This window comes from Dioscorea cayenensis, chromosome 2 (assembly GCF_009730915.1).
Source record: "Dioscorea cayenensis subsp. rotundata cultivar TDr96_F1 chromosome 2, TDr96_F1_v2_PseudoChromosome.rev07_lg8_w22 25.fasta, whole genome shotgun sequence".
Classification (NCBI taxonomy): domain Eukaryota; kingdom Viridiplantae; phylum Streptophyta; class Magnoliopsida; order Dioscoreales; family Dioscoreaceae; genus Dioscorea; species Dioscorea cayenensis.
Window position 1 is genome coordinate 19,218,445 of NC_052472.1, and position 23,859 is coordinate 19,242,303.

Here is a 23,859-nt window from a genome sequence, read left to right on the forward strand (position 1 = left end):
CTTTCATTGTTTAATTGAGAGCTCTCTTGATCAGTGGTGACAAACTTTCCAATTTATATGTGGGTCATACAATATAATCAGAGAAACCCAACAACCTTCAAAAATAAAAAAATTAAGTCTCGTGGGTTGCATTTCAGAGTATATAATTTTGTAATTAAAAGCTAAGCCTATTTTGATCAGAAAAAATATCTTTCACTTATTGATGTTCCTTGGATAATCAAAAATGGCGGCTGGCATAAACCAAATATATACCAGAAATATAATTAAAAAATGGCGGCATGGCATAATTCAAATGTTTACTACAATTATAATTCAAACATGGCAGCTTGGCATAATCCAAGGATGTCTACGTGGTGTAGCTCAAAAATTTGTCCAAATATTTTGGTTTTTTTCTTTTTTTATAAAATAATATTTTCCTTTTTTTTTCTTTGAAAGAATGATATTATAACAATAATCCATTTGAGTTATTATCCAAGATTTTTTTTTATATAAATGAAGATATTTAAATTATGAGAGAAATGAAATTTTAACTCCTCCTCAGTGAGCTATGGGGCGGTGGCACCTCGTCGGAGAAGCCAGAGAAGCTGCAAGGATCATCAGCAAGTGCGGAGGGTAGCTTAACAAGGAAAGGCATGACGTACTCTGAAGCTCTTAGCTCTTCATCGGAGGATACTCGCAACCCAAAGGGAGTGCAGGATGGGAAGCAGAAAATGGCGCGGCTGCTCATGGGCGCTAAACGTCCTAGATCTCCTATTGAACATTCATGCGGTAGATGCTTCAGATCGACGCACAAGACGGAGGAATGCCGGCATCAGGTCATCTATCTCCGCTATGTCGGTGTGGGTCACGTTACTGCGAACTGTAGAGTGGAGACACGCTGTAGTCAAAAGAGGAAAATGGTGCATGTGTGGTCCAAACGTTCATTTGAAGAGCAAGCGAAAAAGCCATCGTTCAAATGGAACGAGGAGGCTAGGTATGTAGCGGAGCCCCCAAGATCGACTAAAAAGAAAGTACTGCATGGTGAGCCCTTAAAAGGTATGTCTTCCAAGCCCCTCTTTATTTCAAATTGGTCCAATGCTCAAATTGCTAGCTATTGTTATGCTTGTGGTATTTCGTTTGATGATTATGCTTTACATATGGATGCATTCATTGATTACATACGTAAAGTAGAAAAGACCCGTTCTTTGTCGTGTGTTGGCTCCCATGTGGAGCAAGCGGAGACCTCCCCCGAGGTCAGCGGTAACTAGCTAGTTATCTATGAATATTGTTACTTGGAATGTTAGGGGATTGGGTAGCCCAACTAAGTGCTTTTTATTCAAGGATTTTTTGAACCTTCATTTTCCGGATGTTTGTTGCTTACAAGAGTCTAAATTGGAAGTTATTTCGACGGTAACATGGAGGGAGATAGGAGAAAATCGGTTAGACCAATTTGTATTCCTACCCTCTGTTGGGGCTTTTGGTGGCATTATTATCGGTTAGAATAGTGTTGTGCTTAATGGTTCGGTAGTATCAAGGGGTGAGTTTTTCTTATCTGTTGACTTCTGCTCCAAATGGGACAACTTCTCCTGGAGATGTACCTCGGTTTATGGGTGGAATGTGCGGCATCTAAAGAGTGCCTTTTGGGACGAAATTCGGGGATGATGTGCCTTCCTAGATTTTCCTTGGGTGATTTGTGAAGATTTCAACGCCATCTTTTCGTCGGAAGACAAGAAGGGAGGGCCACCGAACTTAGCTGATATTAGAGATACTTCCACACTCCTTCATGACTTGAGCCTCATTGAACACCAGGCAGTTAGGAGAAGGTTTACTTGGATGAACAAGCATGTGAATCTAACTTGAATAAAGCTGGATCGCTTTTTGATTAACAGGGTGTAGGCTGATCATTTTCCTAGGATGATCTAAAATTGTCTTTGTCTTTGTCGTTTAGGCTCAGATCACATTCCTATTAGACTTGAGGTGGAGATGCATTATGCTACACCTAGGCCATTTCAATTCTAGCTTACTTGGACCACGGTAGATGGTTTCTTAAACTTGGTGGCCTAATGGTGAGCTGGCATCAATCCTCATGGCTGCAGGGTTTTTGTCTTGGCTAAAAAGTTGTCTTGGCTAAGGTATTAGCTACACATATGGGCCAAGGAGTGCTTCGGCTCCATTAAACTTAGAAAGCTTTCCCTACTTCATAATTTGGAGTTACTGGACATCGTCAGAGAAACTAGGTCACTCAGTATGATGGAGTCTCATCAGGAGCATGGCTTGCTGGAGAGATTAGGGGAGATTCACAGACAAGAGGAGGTGTATTGGAAACACTGCTCCCGATAGAAATAGCTTAAGGAGGGGGGATGAAAATACTAGGTATTTTCACTTGGTGGCAAACAGAAGGAAAAACTCCAACTTTATCCCTTCTGTCAAGATTGGTAATGATTCATTTAAAGAGGCCAGAGACATCAACAAAATCTTTGAAAATCGTTTTTGGATTCTTTTTGGCCAAAAGCGATCTTTTTGATTTAAGGTAGAGTTGAGTAGGCTTTTGGCGAATAAAGCTGGTGTTGATTTCTATTACCTGGGGCATCCTTTCATTTTGGAGGAAGTTAAAAGGCGGTCTTTAACTTAATTAGCAAGTGAGAAAGTGCCCGGACCAGATGGGTTCCCCTTGTTTTTATTTAAAACCTACTGGGAGATCGTCAAAGGAGATGTTATGAGGTTGTGTGATGACTTTTTCTCAGGAAGGGTAAATTTAGAATGAATTAATTGGGCATGTATTGCCCTTATCTCTAAGGTTTTGAGCCCAGCATCCCCAGGAGATAATTGGCCCATAAGCCTGATTGACTCTTTTTTGAAAATCATCGCCAAGATTCTTGGCTCTCAACTAAGCACGGTGATGGACTTTTTAGTGGATCACGCACAATCGGGTTTTCTTAAGAGAAGATGTATATTGGACAATATCGCTACGACGAAGGAACTGTTATTCAGTATCCATAAAAGAAGGTTGGACGGTCACTTCATCAAAGTGGATTTCCCTAAGGCTTTTGATTCGATCGACTGGGACTTCCTGTTTGATATCCTAAAGGCCAGGGGGTTCGGGTCCAGATGGCTAGGATGGATCCACTCTCTTCTCAATACGTTGAAAGCTTCTATTCTTGTCAATAGGTCCCCTAATGGTTACGTTAGATACCAACGAGGTCTAAAGCAGGGTGGCCCTATGACGCCTCTGCTCTTTGTGTTGGTTACAAATGTCTTGTGTACTATGTTCAGGAATGTGCTTCATTCCCATATCCCAATTGGAGTGTCGTTAGGGGCGTTTGGCAGTAAACGCAACTTACATTACGCGGACGATCTCCTAGTTCTGACTACTAGTGGGATGGAAAACCTTTGGGTTATTAAGCTGATCTTGATGATATTTGAAGGGCTTTTTGGTTTGGAAACTAATTTCGCTAAGACATGTTTATTTTCTACCAACTTGAATCAATTTCCTAACGTGAGAGCGGCTAATACTTTTTCTCCATTATGTTAACTACCTTGGTATTTCGGTGTCGGGACGATGTCCTTGTAAACAAGACTGGGAGTGTTTGATTGCTAAGGTTAAAGGGAGTCTATCTTCATGGAAATCTTCTTATCTTTTGATTGGAGGAAGGCTCACTTTGATTAATTCGATGCTTTCAGTAGTACTGACATATTAGATGTCCATATACTGCCTCCCTAATTGGGTTATCAAGGAAATTGACCGGATCCACAGAGACTTTTTATGGTCTGGCCCGACATCAACAACCCTAGATGTCACCTTGTGGTGTGGAAGAATATCTATCGACCGAAGGAGCAAGACCGCTGGGGCATCTTAGATTTATCATCCTTCAATATTGCCTTGCTGGGGAAATAGAGATGGAAATTACTGACTGACTCGAACTGGGGTAGCACGAAGGTTTTACAATTCAATTACAATAAGCCTTCATGGGTTTTATTTTGTCACCCAAGAGGAAGAGTTTCCTTCTTTTGGTCGGGTGTTACTAAATGCCTTCTGGCTTTTAGAGGCTGTGTCACGATTAAAGTTAATTTTAGCAGAGAGTCACTGTTTTGGAAGGACCATTGGTTCAATGGTTGCGTGCCTATGTATCTTTGGCCGGATGCTTTTCAAGCATCTCCTACGTCGAATGGATCGGTGAAATAGATGCTTTTTTATTCGAACATCCGCCGATCATGGATGCTCCTGAATCAACTCAGTTCCTTACTAACCTAAGTGGGTCTTTTGGGGACGATAAAGACTTGAGACTTTGGAGTCTAACGACAAATGGGTTCTTCTCTGTTAAATCTTTCTACTGTCGCCTTATTGATGGGGATCTTCAGTGCTTGATTGCTAACTTCTTCTGGAAAAGCCTTTATCCGAGGAAGGTCAACACCTTTAACTAGTTAGCTTGGAAGAATAAGATTCTATCCTTGGAAAATCTGGCTAAGAGTTTGTGTAACAAGTTCCCGACTGACACATGTGTGTTTTGTCATTCCGCTGCCGAATCTATTGACCATTTGTTCCTACATTATCGCTTCTCCCTAGAAGTGTGGGCGTACTTCAGTAGGACTTTCCAGTTACTGACACTACCCAGTTCGATATCTTTTCTGTGGGGAGCCTGGCGTACTATCCTAAATCCTTCAGTCCGTGTGATTGGGGATGGGGTGGTTAAAGCTTTTGTATGGTCTATTTAGCTCACGAGAAATGATGTTATCTTCTCTGATAAATGTGTGAATCCGCTTGCTATTATGGTGAAGACTGATCACTTGATTTTATTGTGGTTCTTTGCAGCTCCTAATGGGTTGAGAGTGAAGCTAGATGACTCTATCTCCTCTATCCGGTGAAGTTTAGAGTTCCTTGGGCCTTGCTCTGAGGGGGTGAAGGGTGCTCCCACGTCCAAGGCAGCTCAGGATGGTAGTGTGGGGTAGTTCCCCTTTGTTTTTTGGGTCAGGAGGAAACCCTTGTTCCTCCCTTTTGTTTTCTTCTTTGTTCCACAGCTAGTGGACTTCTGTTGTACTCTGTTTTGTTACCTTTCTTCTTTTTAATGAATGTGGCTTATCCACCTTTTCAAATATATATATATATATATATTATAGGATGGCCAGAAAAGTTGGTTTTGAAGGCTATGAGATCAAAATGAATTTTTATATATATTGTCGAAGTAATATTTAGGACCACATTGAAATTTGTATCTATGGAAGTTGGAGAGTTCACAAACAAACTTGAAAATTTCAAGAGATTATAAATAAATTTTATATTATTCAAAGGAATGAAATTTGTGATTGGCCCTTGATGGCACTAATTTCCTACATTTAAACACATAAACAAGGAAGTTGATATTCTTGCCACATCATATATATATATATATGTTTATGTTCTACTTCTACATCCCTATCCATATATTTGACTAATAAAGGGTGTTTATAGTGTGATACACAAGCCAAAAGTTATCCCCTTTTTAACATTAAAAAAGCTCCCAATGCCATTTGAACCAATGTTTTGAAACCCGAACCAGCCAGTCGGACCGGTGGAACCAGGAACCGGCCAATAGTCCGGTCCGGTTCTATATAGATCATTGACTGGGTGTTGGCCCGTCAAACCTGTTAAAACCCGCCGAACCGGCCGGTTTTACCGGAACCGGGTTGACCCCGGTTCCATATACGCCAAGCCTATCGTCAAGAAGATGGGAGTAGTCTAAGTTAGATAGAAGGTGGATGTCACTAATGGAGATGCGTTTGGAGAGGTTGGAGATGTAGACTGGAGATGGAACAAAAGGAGGCCAGAGAGGGTTAGAGATTGGGTACATAGACGGAGAGAATGGCTAGAGTTATAATACGAGGGATGGGGGAGCAGGTGGAGATGGAGGTGAGAGGCTAGGAATGGCTGTCAGAGTCGCTGGAGAGAGTGCATCCTTGTAAGCCTAGCATGTGCAGCCTAACCAAAAGGTGCCTTCAACTATGCCGCTGCAAGCCAGTGGCCATATGTCAAAGATATCGATAAAGGAACAAGCTGTCAAGCACTCAGCAATTCTAATATGAATTGATGTGATGATAACAACATGTATTAAATATATATATATATATATCATGTTATATATATATTTTTATAATATCACATGTGAATTAGTGGGATGATAATTTTGCACATCATGTTTATGTTAAGTAGCATGTTGGCATATCATGTTTGAATTAGCCTTGGAATAAATGTGGGTTTGGATAATTGATACTTGTTTTAATATATATATTACATCATTTGGTTCGACCAAACCGGATCATCCGGTCCAACCAATTTATCCATGACCAGGTTGTTTTGCCGGTTTACTTTTCGGTCCGGTTCTGAAAACATTGATTTGAACTTTGGTCACATCTCAGCCATTGGTGTAAAATAAACCTTTTTAATACCATTTTTAATAACCATAGAACTAGCATGTGGAGCCAAATTTAGCACTAGTTATACATCACTTATATATAGCAAATGTCTCCAAAAGTACCCGTTAAGCATCTCTTTTTCATTAGTGAATTTATACTTCCAATCTTGACAGCAAGTAAACAAGTTAATAAAATCCTAAATTTCAAAATTTTTTGGTAATAACTATACATTCATATGATTAATACTGATATTGTAACAGGTGAGCTTTGCATGTGTGAAGATTACAGCAATATGCCCAATAACATTGCTAGATAGAGTGAGTGATTTACTAAGATGGGAGCAGAAGAAGAAAACAACAGACCTCCCATGGAAGTCACACTCTCTTCCAATCCTTTCACCTTCCAGCCCTCTCTACCACACCCCTTCCTCTCCTTCACCTTTATCAGAAACCGAAGAACAAGACCTCCGGCTTGCCAAAGAAAGACTAACCACCCTCTCCCAGAGATGCAGTGACTTCAACGTCCCTCTACTCATTGATGCAGAGTACACCTCAGTGCAACCAGCCATTGACTACTTAACATACTCAGCAATCCTCAGGTTCAACCACATTGACCGGCCTATCGTTTATGGTACAATTCAGGCCTACTTAAGGGATGCCAAAGAGAGGTTGATGCTTGCAGTGGAGGCTGCTGACAAGGAGCGAATTTCTATAGGTTTCAAGTTAGTCAGAGGTGCTTACTTAACAAGAGAAACAGAACTTGCTTCATCTTTAGGTGCAGGTTCACCCATTCACAGCAGTATAGAAAAAACACATGCATGTTACAATGACTGCACCTCCTTCATGCTTGGAAAGGTTGTCAGTGGGTCTGGTTCTGTTGTGCTTGCCACACATAATTTTAACTCAGGTAATTAAGATCTCTTTTTACCAAAACCAAAACACATGCTATCTGAGTTCGATTAAGTTAATGTTATCGGTGATATATAGGAAAATTTGCAGCAGCAAAAGCTGAAGAATTGGGGATTGATAAAGGAGATCAGAAACTGCAATTTGCACAGCTGAAAGGAATGGCTGAAGCACTGTCAATAGGATTGAGTAATGCTGGTTACCTAGTGAGTAAGTACTTGCCTTTTGGACCTGTGGATCAGAAACTGCAATTTGCACAGCTGAAAGGAATGGCTGAAGCACTGTCATCTCTTACCTTCTCCGCAGGGCTGAGGAGAACAGAGGTTTCCTCTCTGCTTCCACTTTGGACAGGCAACTCATGAGGTACAATTCAAAATGAAATTTATTGAAAAATAAAATTCTTCATGGTTTATGTCTTTATTTTTCTGTTTTTGCTTTGATTTTCCAGTAAAGAGATAAAGAGAAGATTAAAGGCAATGGTTTTGGGAAGTGGATGAATGCGCAATAGGTAATTATGATACAGTAAAATAATAAGCAGAATTGCATGTGCATGTGCATTAATCTGACTAAAAAAGAAAGGAATATATGGACAGAAATATATAAATGTTGTTTATGTACTCTGTCTGGTTCATGCACTCTGTCCATTTTCCATTGAATTTGGATACTAATAATGTACCTTTTATCTATATTATCTCAGAGTTACAAGATCAGCAAATAATTCTGTGTGTTTTTGGACATTGTAGAAGCATGTGGGACAGTGATACATGAAGAAAGATATGATTTTCTAAAAAGGAACTTCTATTATACCCGATAATTATTGATTTAATAACATATCCTTTAATAGGGGATTTGATATCATGTGAGATATTGGCTGTCTTTGTTCTTTTTCAAGGGAAGGAATACCATCTTTAGGCATTGCAACCACCTTATTCCTATTATTTGACCCTACATATATAGGATACTTAATCATCAGTTAGTGCAAACCAACCACAAAAATAAACCAATGAATTTCGAGCTAAAAATTAGTTTAGTATACCCCTTGGCTTGTATTAATTTATTTTTAAACAGATTTTTTAAACAAACCAATTAACAAGTTCTGGGTACTACTCAATTCAAATCAAACATAAATTGCCTTACTAACGCAGGCTATTAGTTACTCTAATGTCATTTTCTCCGTTAATATAATTATAACTACTAAAAGGACAACTAAATGCTTTAGAGTTCAGAGACTCTGCAATGGTACAACCATAATATGAATTTGAATCATTAATTGCAAAGTAATTGAAACTAAGCACATTCCCATTACCTTCCCCTGTTTATCATCAAAGATGATGCAAACTAAATGACAATGAACAGAGTTGCATCAATGGAAGCATGCCATTAGAAGCATACATTATATCAAACAAGTTAGCTTGATAGTAGCTTACAATCATTATAGTTTATATAACAAACTTTATTACTGAATAACATGAGACATAGAACCTTTTCAAAACATGAGACATAGAAATTCATGAACTTAATTTATGAACTAAATATCATAAATCATTCATTTTTTTTTATGCAAAAAAGGGTTCGGTCACGCAACACTAACACCATCAATGCATTAGAACTATATTGTTATTGATATTACATTCTAGGAACATGATTTATTGGAAATTATCAAAGCTTTGGTGACAGTTTCACTTTTGGGCCAGACATTATAGACTCACCACTCATCGATGATGGGTTACTGTGTAATTTCTCTTTTACTTCGTACAACATGTACTTCTTCAAAATGAGGATTTGTTGCAGCTTTAACATTTTCAATCCATTGCAGGATCTTTTTATGGGGATTTAATATTCTCTTCCAATCCTTTTTGTCCAAAAGCTGAACGAAGAATGAAAAATAAATAATTTAATAAATAACCCCAGAATGACAGCACTCATCAATTTTTTTTTTAAATTAAATTGGATGGAAATTTGAAGTTTGATATCGATTCTCAAAATATTTTAATAGCAAATGAAGAAAAAGTATAACAAGGCTCAAATGATGTGGTGGTGGATAAAAGTAATTTTAGTAATCTCATAATAGCAACAAGAAATTCATGCCGAATAATCTCAGGAATGTTTTAACATTAAGGACCCGTTTGGATTGCGGAATAGGAATGAGAATAGGGGGAATAAGAAGAGGAGATGAATGGGAATGGGAATAAGGGGAATAGAAATAATGTGTTTGGTTTAAGGGAATAAGGATTGGGAATAGAAAAAGTAAAAATGTAGGATGTAGTAAAATTACATCAATACCCTTGTAAGTAAATAGTATAATTTTATATAAAACAATGGATTATGTTTAATGATAAATATTTAATACTATTTATTATTTATTATTTATAATATAAATATATATATATTTCAATATATTATAATTATATAATTAATCTTAATAATTTATTTAACAATTATATATTTATTAAATTAGTTAATATCACTAAATAAGTTTAATTAAGTTAATTTTATTTATTGATTTTAATTTTAATTTCCCAAAATAATTTAATTAAATTATTTAATAAGTAAAGGTAAATATATAATATAAATATGTAATTATATATGCTAGGGGTATATTTGTAATTTTATAACTAAGGCATACTTCTCCCCCCATTTTTGGGTGGAATAGGATGCCTCTCCTGGGAGTAATCCTTTTCTCAAGCATGGAGGCAACTCATGCCTTTCCTGTTTACCAAACAAGGCTTTGGGAATGAGATTCCCATTCCCAAGCCTTCAATCCGTGATCCAAACGCCCCCTAAGTGAATGCTTGATAAACTAACCTCCAATTGCATTATCTCATAGACGAGGCTGAGGTCTGCAATAGAGGGTTGACAATTTCCCAACAAGAACTTCGAGTTTCCTTTAAGCCAAATGCTTTCAATTTTTGAGAGAGATGAGTCCAGAATTTTCTCTGCTTCCTTTGCTGCCTCCAGATTTAATGGAAGACCAAATATTGGTGCCAATACACTGTTAAAAACAAGGGAGGCTGCATAGGAAGACAGTGAATCTTACAAGCCCTCTAAGATGACCTTACCCACCTTTAAATGGGATTTTTTTTTTAAATAATTGGAGGAGCATGAATTTAAATTAACAATAAATATAAAAACTGCCACCATGGAGCCTAATACAACATATAATTTCAAGCCACTCATTGAGTAGTTGTGCATTGAAATCATATATAAAGCATGATTCATAGAAAAAAAGACATCATAATAGCACAAAAACTTTGCTAACGTTACAAAGCCATTGTCCAATAGCATATGGATATGGGTGCTTAATACATACAACGGTATTCAACATGGAGCACATAATGATGATTTGTTTAGAAAATATACCAGCTAACTGATATTTGTGATCAAAAGTATATGAAGGTTTCATAGGTTTTCTACATTTTAGCAGTAAAAATTGAATGCTCGAAAGCAGAAACTGAGTTCTTGAGGTCTAAATTATACTTCAAGAGAGGATTGAATGCCTACTTAACTGCTTTTATGTTTGTCCATGATATACCTGGAAGTGAACATGAAAGAAGTACCAAATGTATAGGTTGTTAATTAGATATTACTAAAATATTCTAGTACCTGAACCACGCCGTAGGTTTGAATGATGCTGTTTATGTCAAAAAATTGCATGTCCTAATTCAAATCGAATAAAATTTTTGAGAAAATCTAAAAATTTAGAATATGAAGATCAGACGAGATCACAGATTTCGAGACGATCTAAAATATCCAAATCATAAGATCAGCCGAGAGCACAGATCTCGAGACGATCTAAAACATCCAAATCATAAGATTAGCCTAGAGCACAAATATCGAGGCAATCTAAAATATCTAAATCATAAGATCAGCCTAGAGCACAAATCTCGAGGCAATCTAAAACTTTCAAATCATAAGATTAGCCTAGAGCACAAATCTCGAGGTAATCTAAAATATCCAAATCATAAGATCAGCCGAGAACACAGATCTCGAGGCAATCTAAAACATTCAAATCGCAAGATTAGCCAAGAGCATAGATCTTGCGGCGATCTAAAATATCTAAATCATAAGATCAGCCGAGAGCACAAATCTCGAGGCGATCTAAAATATCCAAATCATAAGATCATCCTAGAGCACAAATCTTGAGGCAATCTAAAATATTTAAATCGTAAGATCAGCCGAGAGTACAGATCTTGAGGCAAAATGTAAATTACAAAATTGCCCTTGAGAACATATCTCGAGGCATAAATGTAAATTTTATAAGATTGCCCTTGAGAATATATCTCGAGGCATAAATGCAAAATTTACAAGATTGCCTTGAGAACATATCTTGAGAATACATATCTCGAGGCAATCCCAAATCTTAGGATAGCCCAAATGAGCATCTCGAGGCGATCCTAAATTTCATATAGCCTGAAAACATATCTCGAGGCAATGCAAATCTCGAAATACCCCAAACACGTATCCTGAGGCAAATTGAATTTTTAAATTAAATTTTTATTAATTTAATTAAATATCGAAAATTTAATTTAAAAAAATAATTAAATTTGAATTTTTTTAAATTTGAATTTTACATTTGGTCTTATCTTATCCTGATTAAGTCCACGGAAGGTTCTGATTTTACGGGGATGAAGTTTTTAAAAGGGGGGAGATGGACCTAAAACAAAAAAAAGAGAAAAAAAAATTAATTAAAAGAAATAAAAAATAATAATTAATGAAAAAAAAGGAAATTGGCGAAGAAAAAAAAAAGGGAGACGAACCAAGGAAAAAAATTAAAAGAAATAATCAAATTTCAAGTTTTCGAATTTGAAATTAAAAAAATATATATAAAAAAATAATAATAATGATGATAAAAAATTTAATTTAAATTTTATACTTTGCTCGGGATGAGGAAAAGAATAAGTGATGATCTCTCAGAATGAGGATAAGAAAGGGGCAAGTTTTTTTTAAAGAGAGGAGGGACCGGCAAAAGTGGGAGAGAGGATTTGAGAAGAAATTAAAAAATTCAGAGAAAAAGACAAAACAAAGAAGGTGCAGATCTCTCTTTCTCTTTCTCACAAATTCACAAATCTATATATATTAAAAACTCTTACCGCTCGTCGGTGCCATTGTTCATCGCCGCGGCATGCTTGATAGCTGAGATAATGCCGTCGAGCATGCCGCTCGTCGCCGTTGCTATTGTTTATCGCCGCGGCATGCTTGATGGCTGAGATAATGCCGCCAAGCATGCCGTTCGATGCTGCTATTGCTTGCTGTTATTGCTGTTGCTTATCCTGCTGCTTCTTCTTCGTATTAAGTGCCATTTGAGAAGAACGAGATGGACGGAGGCCCATTGCCCGCACTTTCTCTTGATGATGAATGAACCCATGAAAATGGAGGAAGAGAAGCGGTACCTTTCCTATGGATCTCAGTCTAGGGAAATGCTCATCATATTGCTTGCAGTAGTTTGGAACTCGATCCTTATCTATCTTTTCCAAGCTTCTCACTTCTCTCATGACTTACTTGTATGATAGAAAGATGAATTTCGATGCTGTTTTAAGGTTCTTGGTTAGTTACCAGCATTGGATGTTTTAGTCCGTGATATGGTTTTTCCACAGAAGCGTTCAGGTGGTCATGCTCTTTGCTTCATTATTATCTCTCCGGGTTGACAGAGGAAAAGAAATGTTTGTGTGAAAGATTATTTTTGGAAGTTCATTAAAACATCATTCCTTATGAAGATATTTTCTTGGCTTGGATGATGGTAGCATGTAATGATGTGAGATGTCAAGAAAGAATGCCCTTGTACATGCATGCACAGAGAAGAGAAAAAAAGCTTTATTAAAATATACATGCATGCACAGAGAAGAGAAAGAAAGGTTTATAAAAATATATATACGCATGCATACGCCATGAGATAAAATTTTTAATTAAAAGAAATTTTGAGAAGCATGCATCATGTGTAAAAATAAATAAACAAGTAATAAATAAAGCCGGGTCCATCATCAACAGATGATGAATATGGGTTCTAGCTAAAATAATTTTTTTTTTTTATTATATGCAAGCATGATGAGGAATATGCATGCAAATTCACGTGCAAATACAAATAAATAAATAAAAATATATGGGAAGGATGATGTTGTTTGTCAGCATTGTCAGGGGTTCATCCATGTATATATATATATATAAAGAGATGAAATAAAATAAACCTAAAAAAAAAATCAATGAATAAAAATTAAAAGAAAGTGAGAACCATCCCATGAACCTGATGCCATCTTTGTGCGCAACATAAACAAAGTCAAGGCCAAGCTTCTTTTTGATGAGATGGTAACAGACAATATCATGCCATTAAAAATGTTTCTCCACATTTTGTTAGTATCTGTGTATTCACTGGATAAGTCTAACGTTGCTCATCTCTTGTTGGACAAAGCTAGTGTTGTCGTTATATCACCTCAATGAACAATAAAAGGTTATTCTATTGCTAAAAGAGGGATGTAAGCCAGCGTATGAATGGGTTGCTATGTTAGTAATCTTGTATGAACAGCAATGGTTGTGATCTTGCAGGAAATAGTCTCACTTGGCCAAGTCTTCAACGTGATACTTTAAAATGAGGAAAAGCAACAAACTGCTCAAGCATGGAGAATATAATATGGCTTTGTGATTAAAATTCAAAAGCTAATGGATGACAATTTTCTCATTGGTGATGCTGATGTAATGCATATATGCATTTTTATTTATTTCAAATGTCTTTGTACTATGCATTAAAAAAAAAACGTTGTTTCAAGATAATTAAGGAACATGGGTTGTCTATTCTGATTTTGAAATATATATGTGCATGGTTGCTATGAGATTAATATGGTGAGCCATAAAAAAATAATAAAAAAATAAAAAATGATGGAAAGCATGCGGTCAGGCCCACTATGAAAAAAGACCCATGCAAGTGAATGAGAAGCATCCATATTCACATGCATGTTTAAAAATAAAAATAAATAAAAATAAATAAAAATAATAATAATAATAATAATAAAGCGCCTACTGCAAGGAGATATGCATGGGAAGATATATAAAAAAAAAATTATTATTATGCACATGTTCATGGTAATAAATATATATAATAAAAAAAATATATGATGAAGCATGCATACGTGTATTATAAATAAAATAATAAAATAACATAAAAGAAGCATGCATAGTGGCATGAAGAAATAAAAATTGAATGAGAGACATTCATCCATGCGTGCATGAAATAAAACAATAAATAAATAAAAGAATTTGAGAAACATGCAATGAAAAGCATGCACGCACACGTGGAAAATATAAAGCATGAAGTAATAAGCATGCATATACTCACGTAGGGCCCACTATGGAGAGATATACATGAGAATTATTACATGTATGCATGAGATGATACTGCATATTTGTTAAAATAGCATACAAACAAATAAAAGGTGGGAGATGATCCATTAGAATCATGTCATGCATGCATATGGGCATGATATAAATTTTTTTTGCATGCACACCTTCATGAGATAAAATTGGGGAGCACGCATACCCATGGAAGAAGAGAAACAATGCATACTATATGCTTAGGTCCTTCTAAAAAAAATAATAATAAAACCCACTATGATAAGTGTGGGTTCAAATGAATAAATTTTAAAAAAAATATATATATGGAAATAATATGCAAGTAAATGAATAGCAGAAAGATATGCAATGCGATGACAAGGCATAGGCAGTGGCGACTTATTTCGAGATGGCCAAAAAAAGAAAATAATAAATAATAAATAATGATAAATAAATAAAATAAAATTTATTATCTTGCCATCAGGCAGGCAACACAGTGGTAACGTGCAAGCAGCGGCAATGATATAAAATATGTGTATAAGTGATGTAATAAATATATTTATATAATAAAATAACAAAATTTATAATTCACAAATCTTCTTGTCCCTTTACTTGTACTTTTGCCCTTAATCGGAGGTTTCTAAGATTTCTAATTTGGGGAGGTTTCTAAGATTTCTAATCTGGGGTAATTAATAATAGGGGCTTGTCCCTATTAGGAATGAAAGAACCCATGAAACAAATATGATATTTGTGCTTCGATATACTGTCTGATGTCTTTTTCATGATGTCAGACGCGTATTTTCGATCCCATAGATACCAATCCAAGATTGCCTCAATTCTGGCTCTGTTAGAAACATCGGTAGGATACCTAACAACAAGGTTACAGATATCCATTACATAAACTCAGAAACTCCAAAAGACAAAGAACGATAAAAAACAAAAGGAATGTATTATACTGGTGGGGCCAAAAACCACCCAATGATAAAAAATCAGCCAACAAGAATGCTTGAAAACATGTCACTCTGGCTTGGTTCTCCAATTCAGCAGTAAACAGAAAGGCATCACCCAGATTTCTTCCCTTGCTTATTTCAGCACATTAACCAATCACAATTTTATACAATGGTAGGAGACATTGATGACCACATGAATCATTAAAACATTATTAATTTGATCCTGAAAATTCCTAAAGAGAGGGATTATTTCCACATCTAAATCTGCAAGAGGGACTATTTCCATAGCTAAATCTACAAGACATCCAAATTCATGCAAGATCATATTCTAGTTCTTGCCACGAATGCCATTAAAATCAATTTATGTATCAATGTCAAGCTTCATAGTTTGCAAGCTTGCAATCATAATTATTATAATAATCTTTTAAACAAAAGATGAAAAAAGAACCAATTAAGACAAGGACATCTCAAATGCAAAATTACCAGTTGTCCGGAACTCCTGGGAATGTACAAACCAGGTACCTCAGAATTGCATGACTGTTCATAAACAATGGAATACAAGGAATAATAAAGTCAGCATCACAACTAACACAGCAGAAATAAAAAAAAAAAAAAAATCTTCTACAGAAGTCAACCAGTGTGTATTGATTTAAAACTATCAACAAAATAAGAATGAAACATCAAGGAATGATCACAATACCCAATTTCTTCTTAATGACAATAGTGAAATCATAAATGAATTGTTTTGAAAGCTTTAACTTTCAATTAGATGAACAAAACAGAAGGCAACAAAAATCAAAAGAAAACTTGGAATTACCTCTCAAACAGCTTAAACCTTCCATCAACAATAGCCGGAACTTGTCTCATCGGATTTATTTCTGCAAAAGCACAGCACAATCAACAAACAATATTTCCCTGAAAACAAGACAAAAATTTGATCTTTTTGGATAAGCAAGATAGAGGGATCCAATTCCACAAATTTCAATACGTTTCCAAACAACTTTCACGGTTTCTACAAACATCTCAAGAGATTAAAACCTCAACAAAGAATTCAAACAAAAAAAGAAAAAAAAGAAAGGAATTTAACAATCAAAGACCTTGGAATTCGGGACTTCGTTGCTGGGCCTTGGCAAGATCAATCCTCACCTCCTCGAAATCAATCCGGTTCATCCTAAAATCCAAATCAACAGACCCTAACTCAGCTCAACAAAATCACACTAGTAAGGCAAATTCCTTGAAAATTATGAACAAAAATCACTAAAATAACAAACTAAACATAAAAGCCAGATGACGAATTCGAAAATTTTCAATAATTACTTGCAAAATATTATGATCGCACGCGATGGCTGCGACATCCGATCGGTGTACACCTTGAGCTTCATCACACACACACACACTCTCTCTCTCTCTTTCCAGTCTGCTACAAAACCACCAGTTCTGTTTTATTATGTAGGAATTATTTTTACAGATATACCCCCTAAAAAATTCAAAATTACACAATATCTTTACCATTGTTGATGTACTGTCCACCTTAGAAAAAAATAACACAAAACTGAGATTTTTTATTCTCCTCACTAAATTACTTTGAGCTAATTATTTATTTTTTATTCTTTTAAGAAGTACGAATTACTCATTTCAACCATTATGGTAAAGGGAGCTTATCTCTCTTTGTAAGGGAAAGAATTATCACCTTTGAACATTGGATTTTTTTTTTTAGTATTTTTTAAGTTTATAAATAAAATAGGTATATAGATAAAAAAAATATTTTTAAAATATATACTTGTTTCATAAATAGCTATACATGAAAATGAAATATATATATATATATGTATATAACATATTTATTTTATACCATTTGATAATCCATAGTAAACAATAAAATCAGTTTTTTTAATAATGTGGATAAGTCATTAATCTCAACCGTTGTGGGAGATAATAGTACTCTAGATGTGAACATATTTAAGAAAATCTTTTTTATTTGGAACTTGTTTGTCAAAAGCCATCTATACATGAATTAAAAATTTGTTTTAGTAGAGACTTATTGTGAACTGATGCACCTATGGCTACTCCTAGTAGTGATATTAAAAAATTTGAACATCTTCCCCTGTTTTGGACCTAAGTATCTTTTGAAATGCTCCATTGAGTGCTTGTTGGTGCCATTTATCTTTAAGAATCTAAACATCTTCTTTTGTCTTTGTTTGATACAACAGTATCATACCATCATCAATAATACATTGCAAGAAATTAATTTGACAGAAAATGTTAAAGCTTTGATGGAAGTTTGCCTTCTGTGAAGGATGTCATAATCTTCTCACTCACTGATGATCTTTGTCTTTGCAACTTCGCTTTAAGTCTATCAAGGACTGCATGTAGTTCTTCAAAATGAGGACTTGTTGCAGCTTTCACATTTCCAACTCATTCCAGAATTCTTCCATGGCGGTCTAATATTCTCTCATGATCTTTCTCATCCAAAATCTGGGTCAAAAATTGGAGGAAAACAAAACAAATTTATCAAACAGAATAAAAGCCTTTATCAAAATTTTGACAGGCATCACAGAAAGATGTATGCAACTCTAAAAATGTAACACTGGCACAGAAAAATAGCTTGGATAAGATCAACTTGATTTGATCAAGGACATGATAACTTATGGAAAGTGAAGCAGGATAAAAAGTCATCTAACATCTAGAGGTTGGACTAGTCTGGTTGATTGTATTGATAAAAGAAGTAATAAATTTCATAAGCAATGTACAACTAAAACGCAATCCAAAACTGCTTTTTAAGTGTGGCATTACGGAATGCAAATCAAATTATCTCATGAGGTCTAAATGATAAGTGAATGCTTGAAGTTATTGTGTTAAGTAAACTAACGTCCAGTTGCATTATCTCACAAACAAGACTGAGATCTGCAATAGATGGCTGAGAACTACCTAGCAAAAATTTTGCATTTCCTTTGAGCCAAATTGTCTCAATTTTTGCAAGAGATGAGCCCAAAATTTTCTCAGCTTCCTTTGCTGCTTTTGGATTCAATGGAAGGCCAAGTGCTGGTCCTGTTATGCTGTTCACAATGAGGGATGCTGCAAATCAATATAGAGAAACTTATAAGCCCTCAAAGACATCAGATCCTGTCATAAACAGGAAAATTTCGGTTAATGCGCAAAGCACAATATTTATCATGTAGCCTCACACAAGGAAAAGTAATACATGTACAGATTGTCAGTTATCAGTTATTTCACTTGACAAATATTATAGCACCTGCTCCAAGCCTTAGGTTTGTATGGTGCCAATCTAAGATTGCATCAACTTTAGCTCTGATAGAAAGATCAGCAGAGTACCTAACAAAAAGGAGAAAGGATACAAAAATCTATCAAATCGAGTTCCAAAATGCGGAAGAAGGGTATAGTGATAAACACACACACAAGGATTATATTTAAAAAAGATTATCCTTTGTACAAAGTTAACCAACAAGATGCTCCAAAACATCTCGCTTTGGCTCTTCGCTCCAATTAATTAACAGGTTAACCAAAGGCATTGATCATCGTTGTTTTCTTGCTTGTTTTACAATAAAATGGGGACCATTTTCATACAAAAAACCACACTCACACACATAACTGCATATATATATATATCATCACAACATTCTTGATCAGTTCTCTCAGACACGAGTTCTGTTAAACATTCATTGAAAGATGAATTTGTTGACCTTACGAAGGATGACATGAAATCAGATTATTCATCATTCTCGACATGCATTTGCAGCCATAACGAGTACAGCTTACATTAATAAAATGGGAAAATTAACCAATTTAAAATAAAACTCCAGGGAAAACGCAATATTACCAGCTGTTTGAGACTCCAGGGAATGCACAAGCCAAATATTTCAGGATTGCATGGCTGCCCATAAATAATTGCAAATACATAATGATAAAGTCAGAATAAGAACTAACAAAAGAATATGGAGAAAACAAATTTTAAAAATTCAATTACAATGTGCAATGACTTTGAAATCAATGATTGTATAAGCCTTAATTGTCAATAAAATGGACAAAAAGAAGTGAATTCAAATGAAGAAAAATATGGATTACCTCTCAAACAGCTTAAACCTTCCATCAACAATTGCCAGAACTTGTCTCATTGGATTTATTTCTGCAAAAGCAGTGCACAACCATCAATTTATATTTTTACTGAAATAAAATTTAAAAAAATTTGATTTTTCTAGAGGATAATGATCCAATTGACAGACTTCAAAACTTCAGCAACAAATATGAAGATTGAAATGAAATTTCTCATGAACTACAAATCTGGAGAAGGATTTCCAAGCAAATACCTTAGAATTGGGGATTTCTATGATGGCCTTTGGAGAGATCCATCCTCATCTCCTCAAAATCAATCCCATTCACCCTAAAAAGAGAATATATATTTGAAGAAAAATAAGCAAAGATTATCCTAGTTAACATTTAAAGCGCAGATAATAAAAAAATATGTCTAATTAACAGACCTCTTATATCCCTTGAACACTTAGTGCTTCACTCCGCAGAGTAGTACTTATGAAAATGCCACAACAACAATGGAGGCAAGATTTGTGTTTAGGTTCATGATCCTCAGCATTCAAACGAAGGATCCTTTTTGTAATTGCCACATCCATGTAAATATATGGGATTGTGTGCATGCTTTGAAGCATATTAATTAAGAGCCAGAACAATAGATATATAGATTTATCTCCCATGTAAAATCACGGTTGATATATGGTTGTATGCCACTGCATGAGAAGTAGAATTTTTATAACTTGACCATGTAAAGGAACATAATAATTAATTACATTAATAATAAGAATTAATTAAATAGAAGATAGACCCATACCTTTGTACTGTATTATATTGTTGGCATGCAGATCATATTTATTGCAGGAAATTGCCAACTCGCTCAAATTGCCATTCTCTTAGAAAAGGTAATTCATAGAACCACATGGGACACATCTCAAGTATTCTTGATGAGGTAGTCAAGAAAAATTAAGGTGAACTTGCGGAAAGCATAGAAACTAGTTGAAGAATTGAGGAACCAGGATTACTTCTGCAGAAGCTTTGTCAAGTATATACTCACTAAAAACTTTCACTAACACTAGAAGATCAAGCACATTGATATGTTCGACTTATATATAATATACTCTATTAAAACTATCATTAACATAAGAGAGTACATGTATACACTGCATAACATTTCATAAAAAATTAAAATTATATTCTCAAAAGATTTCTCATGGCATACAGTTTATGCATATAATTAATACAAGTAAGCAGTAAAATGTTAAACTCCAGACAACCTCCTATCACCAACTAGCTCTTGTAATACTTAAATGGATTGTAATCTTTTATTTTGGCCTCCAAGAAGACAAGGTAACACTATTCACTGGCAAGGCCACATTTTCTCTTCATTTTTTTTTTTAGATTTACAGCAACAAGAACATAGATCTTGTCATAAATATGATCAACAAATCGAAAATAAGCATACCTCCAGCTCTTTTTCATTATCAATGCACCAGAAATTGCCCAAAACCCAAATATGAATCCCAGAGACATGCTCAAATAAAACCATATGGCCTCCAAGTTGTTGTCATCTTCATTGTTTGGCAACCCGGGTGGTTGCAATGTTGCTTCAATCTCACACTTTGTATTTAATGGAACACCACATAGGCCTCGGTTGCCAATGTAAATAGATGGATCTAGAAGTACTTGAAATTGACCACCATATGGAATTTCCCCATAGAAATTGTTGTACGATAAATTCAGATGATTCAATGATGTTAAGTTGGTCATTGTTGGAGGAATAACACCTGAAAGATTATTCACTGATAAATCAAGAACTTCCAACCACCTGAGCTCTCCAATTTTTTCTGAAAGTTGTCCTGATAATTGATTTCTAGATAAATTCAAGCTCTGCAGAAATAAAAGGTGCGCTAGTTCTTCAGGTATCTTCCCTGACAACATATTATTTGAGAGGTCAATGCAAATAAATAATGATGGTATTCTCCCTTCCAACTGAAATTCTCTTCCTTTCATATTTATCTCAATATTGTTCACATAACCATTTATGCTTGACCAAATGAATCCAAGATTATCAGTTTTCATCGCACTAAAGTTGCCAAAACTATATGGTATGGCACCTGATAGATGGTTATTTGAAACATCAATGACATGAAGATATGTGAGGTTTCCCAATTGTGGAGGAATAGTTCCAGTAAGCATATTGTATCGAAGCTCAAGTGTCTCTAGTGCCTGCAAATTTTCTCCAAACCATACTGGTATACTTCCACTAATTTTATTATTTCCAAGATCTAAAGTTTTCAATGATGTACAATTTTTAAAGGATGATGGGAGCTCTCCAAAAAAATCATTATTGCTCAAATGCAAAACTAACAAAATTGTGGAGAAGATAGATGCGGGAATTATTCCATGTAGATTGTTATAAGACAAATCCATTATTATCAAAGAATGATTCCAGCAATCAGGAACTACTCCTTCAATCATATTCTTCGAGAGGTCAAGGACTTGCAAATAATTTAGTTCACATAATGAGCTAGGTATACTTCCTGTTATTTTGTTTGAAGAAATATACAACTCAGACAAACTTAGCAGTATAAAGCTTGTATTGGAGAAACTAGATCTTGAGAATAAGCCCTGCGCCTGATCCGAATATGCTAGATTTGATGAAAAATGTGGCAACTGTCCTTCCAAATAATTATGACTTAAATCCAAAATTTCAAGATTGGTTAATTTTGATGAACCTGCTGGTATTTTGCCTTTAATTTCATTGTGTGATAAATCTATGCGTCCAATGTCCAAAGAGAAGTTCCAAAACCATAGTGGTAGCGCATCAACAATACTTGCATTTGACATTTCAAGTGAAGACAAAATTTTCAAATTCTGAAGCCATGATGGAAACTTTGGGCCCACTTTGCAATAGTTCATATTCAAATATTTTAGTTTAGGTGGAGGAACCCAATCGGCTCTCACTGCTATATTATTATAAGATAGGACCAACGTGTCCAGCTCCGGTAATAATTGTCCCAAATATTTTGGAATAGTTCCATTAAAATTATTAGAAGAAAGATCAAGAGCCTTAAGAGACTTAAGGTTCCACAACCAACTTGGCAATGGCCCACTGAGTGATGCATTACTCCAATATAACTCCTCTAAACTGTTTTTCAAGCACCCGGAAAATATTTCTCCCAATCTATTAAGATCACCAGAGAAATATTTATTTTCCGAGAGATATAGTTTGGTCAAGTTACAGAGTTTCCCCAAAGTAGTTGGTAGTTCAACACTTAGGACACCATTATATGAGAGATCAAGGACCCTAAGAGAAGTAAGTTTCCCAATATTAGAAGGGATAAGGTCTTGAATATTATTACCTTGAAGATTAAGATACTCAAGGCCACTCGATTTGAACAACCATTGAGGCATGGTAGAGTTAATGCCATTGTAGGAAAGATCAAGGAATCGAAGATTTGTAAAGTTAATTTCAACACCAAGTGAAAGAGGGATGTGAAGCTCACAATCATATAAGTTTATCTCAGATATCAAAGGAAGGGTGTTTAGTGATTTGAGCACATTTTTTGCCTCGGAAAGATTCACACCATTCAAATTCAAACATTGAAGAGAAGAAAGATTTGTGAGCCAATGGCTTCCAACCATATCAACAGAATTATATGAAAGATCAAGGTACTGCAAGCGAGACAGATTACCAAGTTGGTGTGGGACACGCCCAATGAAGCCAGCAGAAGAAAGGTCAAGATATTGAAGACTCACCAGTGAACCCAGAAAAGTTGGAATTCTAGTATATTTAAAATAGTTCTCACTAAGATCCAAATATCTTAAGTGATTCAAAACAAGCAAAGAAGGCCGGATCTCACCTTCCAAAGACCCATTGCCACCATACCTGCGGAGATCAAGCCTTATAACATGGCCAGTGTAGTTGTGGCAATGCACGCCGGTCCAAGAGCAACAGTCCAAGCCAATCCAAGAAGAGAGACGTCCATTGGGATCTTTAAGGCCATTTTTGAAATCAACAAGTGCCTTCCTTTCTACTTCTCTGCAAATGGAACCACCACCACAATTGCAAAAGCCAGCAAGTTCCAAGCAGAGAAGGCAAAACAGTAGTAGAGCTAATTGAAAATGTTTCTTCATCACTCCCATTCTAAGCAATTGTCTTTTCAAAGATATGTGTAATAATTTTTCTGGTTCCCCCTCTCTCGCATTATTTCTTTATATATATATATAAATGCACAACCTTAAGTCCGCCTTTCTGTGGAAAATTCAATGCGTGT

At 35.4% G+C, this 23,859-nt stretch overlaps 2 protein-coding genes and 2 pseudogenes across 2 annotated transcripts; 1 reads left to right on the forward strand and 3 right to left on the reverse strand.

Moving 5' to 3' along the window:
* Positions 1 to 4,191: 4,191 nt before the first annotated feature.
* On the forward strand, positions 4,192 to 7,633 carry LOC120274014 (proline dehydrogenase 1, mitochondrial-like). Its single transcript, XM_039280760.1, has 3 exons — positions 4,192 to 4,383; positions 6,627 to 7,272; positions 7,353 to 7,633. The coding sequence occupies exons 1-3, from the start codon at positions 4,192 to 4,194 to the stop codon at positions 7,631 to 7,633; spliced, it is 1,119 nt and encodes a 372-aa protein (XP_039136694.1).
* A 1,297-nt stretch (positions 7,634 to 8,930) lies between these two features.
* Positions 8,931 to 16,945, reverse strand: LOC120274023 (annotated as a pseudogene).
* Positions 16,946 to 17,658: 713 nt separating this feature from the next.
* Positions 17,659 to 20,503, reverse strand: LOC120274031 (annotated as a pseudogene).
* On the reverse strand, positions 19,864 to 23,764 carry LOC120275640 (receptor-like protein EIX1). Its single transcript, XM_039282273.1, has 3 exons — positions 20,397 to 23,764; positions 20,035 to 20,295; positions 19,864 to 19,937 (listed from the first exon to the last, which is right to left on the reverse strand). Exon 1 carries the CDS (start codon positions 23,726 to 23,728, stop codon positions 20,936 to 20,938), a length of 2,793 nt encoding a protein of 930 aa, XP_039138207.1. The 5' UTR covers positions 23,729 to 23,764; the 3' UTR covers positions 19,864 to 19,937; positions 20,035 to 20,295; positions 20,397 to 20,935.
* Between the last annotated feature and the right edge of the window lie 95 nt (positions 23,765 to 23,859).